This window comes from Lactuca virosa, chromosome 4 (assembly GCF_052849685.1).
Source record: "Lactuca virosa cultivar CGN04683 chromosome 4, Lactuca_virosa_CGN04683_v6, whole genome shotgun sequence".
In the NCBI taxonomy this organism is placed as follows: Eukaryota; Viridiplantae; Streptophyta; class Magnoliopsida; order Asterales; family Asteraceae; genus Lactuca; species Lactuca virosa.
Window position 1 is genome coordinate 345,352,544 of NC_136429.1, and position 10,250 is coordinate 345,362,793.

The window sequence follows — 10,250 nt, forward strand, 5'->3', positions numbered from 1 at the left end:
TGGAAGTGTCGGTGATGGTGGTGGAGGTGTTAGTAGTGGTGGTGGAGGTGGTACTGCACTGCTAGATGGTCTAGTCTCCTTCCTTGGCGGCATGGTTCTGTCATAAGTTGTAAACCAATGTACTTTTAGTACAAGTATATTTATAGGAAGAGAAATCTTTTATACATAAAGTATATTATTACGTTGTTTTCCGATATGTTTACGATACATACGATTTTATACTTTTAATTGACCCAATACATTGGGCTATGAGGTAAAATGAAAGTCTAAAATATTTTATTTGAGTTTCCTTGTTTCCAAGTATATGACCATTTGTAAGAGTTTCCCATATGCTAATTTAGTCGGGACATAATTAATATATTTATTATAGTAACACAAAATACTCCTATAGTATTTGTAAATATTTAGTTTTGAGTTCTTAAAGTATCCTTTGTAGTGTGATATTAGGTTGTTAGATTTGTTGCCCATCCTGACCATCCCCCGGTATATGCAAGTCAATTCTCGGACTGATATAGTTGATCAGGCTATATCCTTCCCAGAATTAATCCACATATACTAAGGCATACTCAAAATGTTCAACTCTTCTTCTTTTGCTTTATGTTTTCTCTAGTCATGATATCATGCGAGAATGTAATGTATGTATGTATACTTTAATCAAGAAAATCATTTATTTTCTAAAAGTATATTTATTTGAAAAATGCACAATTCAGAGACTATTAGTCCCAATTGTGTTTATAGTTTGTATATCTTATGTGGTTTGATATACTTAATTCACTATAAACTGTGCTCTGATACCAATCTGTCATACCCCCAAACCAAGGATGGCGGAAACGTCCGGGGGTGGAGGACTTCATGTATAGTATCATAACAACAATTGTAATAGTAATTCAAGCAAACACAACCAACATATATATAATTGAAAAAGTTACATCATTGTATGAATTACATGTTTATGAATCAATTACAATATGTTGACAAAATATGAAATAGTAGACGCCTTAGCGTCCCATCCTCAAAAGCACTTGGTTACCTGTTTAATGATTTCCTGAGAATACAAGTTGTTTGGAAAAGTGTCAACACAAAGGTTGGTGAGTTCATAAGCTTTTGTTTGATATTATTAAAAGCCTTTCGTTTGTAAAAGTAGTATTTGTTTTAGAAAATCCAATATTTTCCTTAAAATGTATATGTAGTCTTAAATTCAAAGACCGAAATGTATAAGTAACTTTTCTTACTTATAATAAATAATGTAAGTTTAAATCGACATAAACTCGTTTAATTTTAATGAAGTTCCCGTAAATTCCAATATTTATTAATACTTTGTGTGAGTTTATTATAACCATGCTATGACCAAGGTTGCCTAAAACGATGTTCTTCGGGCGTCGGAAATGTTATGACATTTGTCACCCCAGACCTATCGGTCTAACTGTTGCATGCAGTTTAGGTGTGGGTTTGTCAAACCCAATATAGATCTATACACAACTATCACGCTCTCCCTCAAGGAGACTCTGGTTACAATACAGGACTTAATGGTAGTTTGAAGTAAATGTCTCACAAAGTCATTAACGGAATTACGTGTTATGAAAACTTGGTACCGTATGGCCGTACCTTGCTTAATGAAAATATCCTTTGTATAAATTTACCCTTTTTAAATGTATGTGTTATGTAATGTATCATAAACTATACCTATTATAGTTTATCAACCAAGGGTAGTACGTAGTAATGTATGCAAACTATATTCAAAATAGTTTATTAAATGTTTGAATGTATCGGTTGTACTTTGATTATAATCACTTGTTATTCTTTATATTTTATATGTCCAAATCCATTTGTAAACTAATGTGTGTCTAAATATTAAGATGAAATGTCATATATTGCAATAACATATAATCACATAAAGATATACACCTTGCTCAACATGTTACAAGGTGAAATGAAATTGACAGCAACTTTTCGTTGAATACAGTTTCTGTTACTGTTCTTAGAATATTTATAGAAAAATCATCAAAGCTCTAAATCCAAATCCGCAAATTCTGAGAGTTTGGAATATGAGTCTAGTTTGTTCGTAAATTTTATCATGATTTTTAGTGATCTCTAACAGAGATGAAAATGTTCATAATCACAGACTGGTCCGGGTTTGCCTCTGAAATGACAGGCAGTTTTGTAAAAATCACCATAAATTGTAGAAAAATCATATGGAGATTTGCAAGTAGCCATTTTAAAGCTAAGAGTTTGAACTACTTGCACCTAGAACCGTTTTGAAAAATAAAATATTTAAGTTGACCAAAACAGTCCGTGATCGAAGTTCATATTTTCTGATGTAATCTGATAGAAAAAGTTTAATTGTGTTCTTGATGATTTTACTTGTATTCCCCCCTTAAAACTTAAGAAAAACATGTAAATGTAGGGGTATGAACTCACCCTATGTGGTTTCAGTAGATGAAAGTGAGAGAGAGGAAGTGTTCAACCCAAGGACACTAAGAAGATGTCTTGATGATTCGAGAATCTAACATCGAATAAGATGGAATTTGTGTAAGATATCAATGATTTGAGTAGAATGGAGTGTAATAATTATATGAATGATGAAGATACTTACTAATTGAAGAAAGAAATCCCTGAAGAAAGCCTTGAAGTTCTTGAAGTTGAGAGAAAAGATGAGAGAATTTTGGAGAGTGTCCTTTGGTTGCTAAGTGTAGAATGAAAGAACTTTATGGAGAATGAGGAGAGAGGATCAATCCTCCAGCTCTTAGAACGTGGGAAGAGCTGGAGATTAGGTGTAAATGTCCACTAAGGAGACAAGGGGTAGTGGGAAAGAGTGGCTGATCATAGAGTGAGGTGGTGGTGGTTTGCTTTTGCCATAAATTAAGGAAAAGCAAATATTCCCTCAATAATTAGTTCAACCACTAATTCTTTTAATATATTTTTATAAAACCCTGGAGATTTATATATTTTGGGGCCTTAGTTTATAAAATAAAGTTTTGGGTGAAAATCCCACGTTAAAATAATGAAAAACGGAGTTAAAACGAAGTCGTAGTCGAAAAACCGGTAAAAAGGGGCCGTCTGCGAGACCTCTCGGATGGGGGCCGAGACTTCGGACCCTCGCATGCGAGGCTGCTGTCCGAGGGCTTCGGATTCGGTCTCCTGAGAGGCTTCAGCTTCGGTCCTGATGAGAGGCTTCGGATCCGAGGCCTCGGATGAGAGGCTTCGGTCCTGAAGCTTCAGTTCCAGGTCCTTAAGGCTATTTTACCCGTTTTTACCCCGTTTCAAGCGATTTTTGACCCGGTTAAGGGTCGATATGACCCAAATGATTACAAAAAGTTAAAGTAACTTTTGAGAGAGATTTGGGAGAGATTTCAAATAGAAAGAGATAGAGTGAAAACGATTTAGAGAGGTTTCGTTTGTGATTAATTTGAGTGTCCGGCTTCACAACGCAAGGTTCGTAAACCCCGTTAAACCGTGTTTTAGTGTCGTACACAATCCCGATGATTGTGCAATAGTGTTTTATCGCTTTGGTTCGTTGTTTAGCACTGTTAAGGCTAAGGAAAATCAAACACATGAACTTTCCAAATGATGATTTCTCATTAAAATAGCTAATTGTATAGTGATTACATAACGTAAACCCTAACATACAAGGGTTATTGGAGTTGACCGGTTTGACTTGTTGACTTTGTTTGACTTTGACTTGACCGAAATTTGACGGTTGTCACATCCTTCTTGGATTAGAAGCGATATATGGGCCCCTCGATGTTTTTGTTTTGACCTATGTACTGGGCCCGGTCAGAACTAAGTTGATGTGTTCAATTAAGTTCTATGTCAAACAAATCGAAAATCGGGAAACAAACTGCTGGACAAAAGTAAGACATTGTTCCATGAATTTGTCCGGCTGATATCTAGAACTGAGAATTATATGATCACTTATCTTAAATGGCGTATCATCATCTTCTCAGTTCCGAGAGACCTTGAAAAGAGCTACGATTTCTGATCGGTTCCTGAAGTCATACTTGCAGTTATAGTTATTAGACTTATCCAAGTGGGAGACTGTTGGATAAGGTGTCTAAGTCCATAACTATTTCTGGTATGTACTTGACCCGACCCGACATGGTCCATTTGGGTTGCATGGCATCATGCAATTGGATAGACTAAAATGAGAGAAATAACACTTATGGTTTACTAATATATTATAAGTTCTAATATATTAATATTATTATTTAGTTAGTATTGATCAAGAATTAATCTAGAATTAATTAAGTGATCAAAAAGAGACTAATTAAATATATGGGTTGATTGTGTAAATCATTCATACTTGTATAGTAGGCTAGATGCTCCATGGATCATCTAGTTGGGCTAAGGTCCATAGGATGCTCCATGGGAGTTACAAACCCATAGGTCATGGAAATGAAGAGCCATGTTACATTAGGGTTTACATGGTGTAACCCTAATGCAACATACTATATAAGCATGCTTCTAGCAACCAAAATCGGCTACACTAGTGAGACAAGAGGGCAATGCCGATTTCAAGTGTTAGACATTCTCTTAAAGTTTATTCCAAGATCATTTGGTGTTGTGTGAAACATTTGAGGCATCACACTTGGGGTGCTAGGCTCTCAAGGTTTTTCAAGGAATCAAATCAACAACAAGGTATGTAAGTCTAGCCATCTTTTATGATTAAAGTTCCCCTTGTATGCTAGATAGGATTGTGAACCTTGGAAAATGTATTTTGCATGTAATTTAGACAAACATAGATCCAAGGTTTTCTAGGGTTGCATGTACACTTAGGAGTGTTAGAATGCTCAAAAACCCATCACTTATATCATTGAGGATGGATGTGATGATCTTGACTGGTAGAGTGCATGAGCTAGAGCAGATTAGGGATGTGGATGAGATGAGGATCCTTCATGCATATGACCATTTGGACGAGGCTTATTCTCAGGTTCAACTTGAACAGATTGAGATATATGGATTGGAGCAGCATGTTTGAGAGTTAGAGAAGAGGGTGATAGTGTCAAAGATCAGTGCGATTACTGAAGAGGTGATGATAAGTTACCTACACTTTCAGATGACATATCTATTAGCATTGATAGTGGATTATTTTGGTATATAGTAGATAGTTCGAGCTACGAAAGTTGGGAACTATATTTTTAGGTTTGGAGAATGGAAAAGTTAGCAGATTATAGTATATTGTTATGTATTTTGTATGTAACATTGGTACTTTTCCTGTTCAAACCACTCTTTTGTACACTTTTGGGAAATCTTTGTTGTAAATGTAACCAAAGTTAATGGACCTAACATCTACTCCTGACCTTACTTGTTAATCGTCTCATCGGATCTTTGGTCTAGGTAACTTTGACTTTAGAAATCTGGATATTGGAAACGATTAAGGAAATGTCATGCAATAAGAGTGAGCACGTTCCATTGTTTCTTGATGCAATCATCTTTTTCTACCCACATCGACTACCGCTGCTTCTTTCCCTCGTACTCCGACCGTCATCGCCTTCTTTTTCCGGTTGTCGGCATCTCCATAAAGGCAACATCATGCGTGTCATCGCCGGATTTCTTCTTTGCTCTACTCGGATTCCCCTCTCATCAGAAACTTTCTTTCTCGCTTCCAACCCACTTTCCTTGAGACAAACCCACCTCCGCCCACCATTGCCAACACTCCACCGCCGACCCTCCCCAGTGTCACACTTCCTCTAGCTACTTCTATCCTAGAGTCGGTGATTTATGGCATTACAACTTCTAATCCCTCACAGCGTTTGTTACTCGTGATTTTTGTCATCCTTACAAGCCGTAGGTCCGATATATATTTTCCATTCCTTTCATCGAATGAACAAATCTTCCTTATAAAATTCCTTTCATCGAATCAAAATCTATGATATTAGCGATTGTTTTGATGTTTCCAATCTTTATATCAGTGTTTTAACCCACTATAGGGACTGGTGTTCTGATTACTGAGTTTGATTATGTGGTTGCGTTTGTGATTTTAGGGAAAATTGGTGAAGGGTTTAGGGAGTTGTGAGTGGTAAAATGGCGGGGAGTTCAAGTTAGCAGTCTGGGGTTAGCAGATCATTAGAGGGATTATCAAATGGACAGCAGCATTCTGGTGAAGCATTGGCTGAATGGCGCTCTTTTGAGCAAGTTGAGAATGGAATCACTTCAACTTCACCTCCCTACTGGGATATAGATGATGATGATGATTGTGGTATGCTTCTTTGTTTTATCTTTTTTATCTCCAATTTCTAGTCTAGATTTTGCATATATAGAAAGTTTAATCAATAGAAATCAATATCTTTTTGGTAACTCTTTCTTTGAGTCATGCCTATGAACAGGCTAGGAATTTTCGTCTTCATTGTGGTCTTGTATATGTATCAGAACCTGGGTAAGTTAAGTTAAGTTGTCACAAACCCATGTACAGCTTTAAACATAAGCTCATCTGATTCTTCACGTTACAAACAACATCTAGAAAATCTGTTATCAAAATTACCTATTTGTCCTTGCCGATCATCATCTTATAATTAATTACAAACAACTAGATGGAATTCTTTCATTTGTTCTTATGAAGGATATTTTAGGTATTTGACGAGTCATATTAATTTAACTACAACATAATTCGTTGTTCAGTATTTATAGATTGTGGGCATGGGAATGATACTCTGGCCTTTGAAGTTGATCAACACTGGAATAACTGGAAACAAAATGAATCTACAGCCGAGTTTATAGATTTGGTGGTGGTCAGGGCTACTGAAAGCTCCGGTGAGTCTTCAAATCCAGCTGAGTTTGGCCGGAATTTACAGATGGCAGCCATGTTTGGAGTGTGGTATCTTTTGAACATCTACCTCAACATCTTCAACAAACAGGTCAGAAATTAATTAAACTGTGTTTTTGTGTGTTAATAAAAATAAATTGACGAGACTAATTTGGTTTGTTTCATACATGATACATGATACAGGTTCTTAAGGTTTTTCCATACCCAATGACAGCGACCACGTTTCAATTTGGGTATGGGACTGTGATGATTTTGATTATGTGGGACACCTAAACTTCATCCAAGACCCAATAATTATAAATCCCAAGTGCTTAATTATATTTTTTACACTAGTTCATTCGTTGGTTACTGAATAAATGTTTGTTTAAGCAAGAGTATTAAGTAGGTAGGTATGTAGCTGACTTTATAAAATACATGGTTGATGATGGTGTCAGATTGTACCTATGGTAATGTTGGCAGCGGCACACACAATGGGAAACCTTTTGACTAATATAAGTCTTGGAAGAGTTACGGTTTCCTTCACTCACACAATTAAAGCCATGGAGCCTTTTTTCGCTGTTCTCTTTTCTGCCCTTCTACTTTTAGAGGTCAGTAAAGGTAATTAAGATTCATTTGATTATATATTGGGTTGGGTAATCAATAGTAAATTCTCCTAATTCTAATTCATAGTTTTTTTATGCCTAAGCTTGATTCCCACACATCCTCTGCAGATAATGCAACTGAGTTTACCACTAAGAAAGCATTATAAATGTTTAAAGTATTGGTAATCTCAAATGGACACCAGATCTCCATGAACCGGTTCATAGAAGCAGTCAACCAGCTTGGAGGAGCAAAAAGTAAGTGTATTCCTAAAATTTTTGTTTATGAAACATAAGAAATGAAATAAAAAAGAAGCTTATGGAGTTTGTTTTCTATATTTTGTTAGAGGCTACTCCAAAATCAGTTTTGAAGCTAATGGGAATTCAAGGGCTTACTCTATTCCACTTAAAGAGTCATCTCCAGGTATATATGTGTGTGTGTGTGTGTGTGTGTGTGTAAATGACATGTATACATACTCCTTAAATTACCCTTTATTTGGCTGAAAACATGCAGACAAACTAATTTGATTCTTGGGTTGGCATAAATACAAGTTTCACAATATTCAACAATTTCAACAATATTAAATGTTTGAAAAACTTTGAGAAAACGAAAACACACTTGGGGAAAAAGGAAATGGAATAAAAGATTATATATTGATAAGGTTATATACGTCTTTTTTTGTTTTAGGTTAAGGTTCGAGAAGCTGGGATAGATCGGGGGTGGGGGGTGGTTATAAATGTGGTGAAAAAGTCGGCCCCACCACTAGGGTCATTGCCACCTGGCACATCTTCTTCTTCATGTGGTAGTAGCTACATAGTAGACACCTTTCTTCCTTTTTATATTGGATCAAGTGAAAGCGGTTCTCGTCCTAAGACATGTCCACCTTGTTATGGACAAAAATGTGAAATGCATGTGGTAAGTTTTCACTTTTACAGTTTACTTATAGTAAATATGTAATATAAATTAGAAAATGAAAAGAAATTTATTAAAGATTTATAAATTAATGGTGTACCTTCGAAGAAAAAAAGAAAATCCACCTTGTATAAAAGTATATGTTTGACCAATTGACGTGAGAAAATCCTTGGTCTGATCATCAAGATCCTTTATGTTCATTTCTGACAAGAATAATCTTGTTTCTCTTCCAAGAAATACAAAAGTCCCAAGTGTAGCCAAAGTAATCTCCTCAACGTGTACATAAAAATATATGGTATTTATTTATTTATTTATTTATTTATTTATTTATTACAGTTTAAAGATATTATTTGTATACCTTAGAACATACCTTGTGATTTAGGAGCATGGTAAATGTTTTAAGTAGTTTCTCTATGTAGATATGTGTAGGAGTATGGTTGGGTGGCTGGATTTGTTGGAGATTACCAATGTGATGTTCTTAATACAATCAACCCAGGTAAGGAAGGATGAAGGACCAAGGAAAGGTTAAATCATTCATGTAATGTAACTTTTAAATCTTAATAATTTGATTCTGATGTGAGTGAAGTTTTATATATAAAACCTAGGGGCTAGAAAACCTCAATAGAAATTTTATACAAGTTATGGGGAGGTACTTGTATATCTCAGAATCTTCTTTTTACTATTAATGTCAACTTTTTATTACGGTTAAGTCATGCTTGTTCACAACTATTAGCTAGCAAACTTCAATAGAAATTAGTTTGTAGAGGGTAGATTGACTCTTTATTTTGCATTACTTGCGTCATATAGGATATGATGTGATATATTAAATATGAGTACAAAACTATTTATTAAATTTTGTTGAATAAATCCATTTGACTTGTTGTAGACAATTTGAGTATGTTGGTTCGAGGGTGGTATAATTGCAGAAATGGCCAAGGGTTTGTTTGAATCTCAACAAGCATAGTGGTACTGGTAGTGTGGGCTTTTCCATTTCAATGTGGATTCGGCTCCTTCTAGGCCCTTATGTTAGCCACCCATAATTATATCCAGATTAAGTTGATTAAGAAAATAAAACACACCAAGCATAGTGGTATTGGTAGTGTGGGCTTTTCCATTTCAATGTGGGTTCAGGCTGCTTGTGTTGTTGTCAGTGAGTATGTTGCTAGCGCTTTTACCCATCTTCTTCTTGAAATATCTGGTTAGTCAGTCTCTGGATATGTATATGTATATGTGTAGAAAGAATTTTTTAATATGAACAAGGATAAAAGTGTAATGGTTTGGCTGGTTTTTTTTTCTGATTTGAACTGCCAGACACTTTCCTGCAAATTCAAAAGGAAGATGGCACATGCAAGGAGTATCCTTTGGGAGCTGCCCTTGAGGCCACCAAAAATAATTTGATTCAAGGCAGTACAAAACTCTTATTTTTAGATCATTTTGATTCCACTCTCATACATACCATGTGTATTATTAATTAGTTGATATTGATATTGTACAACTGACATGATTATTGTGTAGGATTTCCGTTTTGTTCTTGATCAAGAGTTGGGATTGAAATTGAAGCTAAGAGACATGATGATTGGTTGGATACATGAAGGGTTTTAGAGCTTCTTCAGACAGCTTAATGACGAGTTACTGAAACAAGAAGGTGCCCCTTTATAGCAATGTAGTATTAGGTTATATAGTTAGGGAAAATCTCTTAATAACAATGTACAATCAGATCCCTTTAATATCAATGTATTACAATATTTTGACATGATGTTATTGGATGAAATTGATTGTTTTGGTATATATTTGTTTCTATATTTTTGTATTATGCGTAAAAGAGTATCGTAAAGGAACATCGTATATGCTTATCGTAAATGGTTGCTGAAGTTTATGACACGCAAATGCGTGTCATCTTCATTTATGACAGTTGCTTTAATGATACGCAATGCGTGTCCTAAAGGCGCTTCGTAAGGTTACGACACACAAATGCGTGTCGTCTTCCTTTATGACAAGG

The 10,250-nt window shown here is 35.4% G+C and overlaps 1 protein-coding gene across 6 annotated transcripts; it reads left to right on the top strand.

Moving 5' to 3' along the window:
• The first annotated feature begins 5,376 nt into the window (after positions 1–5,376).
• LOC145108623 (DExH-box ATP-dependent RNA helicase DExH10-like) lies at positions 5,377–9,964 on the top strand. 6 transcript variants are annotated; one of them, XM_079045672.1, is made up of 9 exons: positions 5,377–5,788; positions 5,982–6,196; positions 6,616–6,851; positions 6,944–7,347; positions 7,471–7,596; positions 7,686–7,762; positions 8,027–8,254; positions 9,563–9,655; positions 9,767–9,964. In XM_079045672.1, the coding sequence occupies exons 5-8, from the start codon at positions 7,509–7,511 to the stop codon at positions 9,647–9,649; spliced, it is 480 nt and encodes a 159-aa protein (XP_078901798.1). In that variant the 5' UTR covers positions 5,377–5,788; positions 5,982–6,196; positions 6,616–6,851; positions 6,944–7,347; positions 7,471–7,508; the 3' UTR covers positions 9,650–9,655; positions 9,767–9,964. The 6 variants fall into 6 exon arrangements, 5 of the variants coding, with proteins under 5 accessions (XP_078901798.1, XP_078901799.1, XP_078901797.1 ...); XM_079045673.1 differs by having other exon boundaries at positions 6,944–6,993; positions 7,195–7,347; positions 9,563–9,964; XR_013708419.1 differs by having other exon boundaries at positions 8,027–9,449; positions 9,563–9,964.
• Positions 9,965–10,250: the final 286 nt, after the last annotated feature.

What these genes read in the sequence shown, in the direction of transcription:
- LOC145108623 (XM_079045671.1), top strand. Translation starts at nt 7,509, where the DNA reads ATGTTTAAAGTATTGGTAATCTCAAATGGACACCAGATCTCCATGAAC. An exon ending in CCAGCTTGGAGGAGCAAAAA is followed by an intron (nt 7,597 to 7,685) that starts GTAAGTGTATTC and finishes ATATTTTGTTAG; the next exon opens with AGGCTACTCCAAAATCAGTT. An exon ending in AAAAATGTGAAATGCATGTG is followed by an intron (nt 8,255 to 9,562) that starts GTAAGTTTTCAC and finishes TTGAACTGCCAG; the next exon opens with ACACTTTCCTGCAAATTCAA.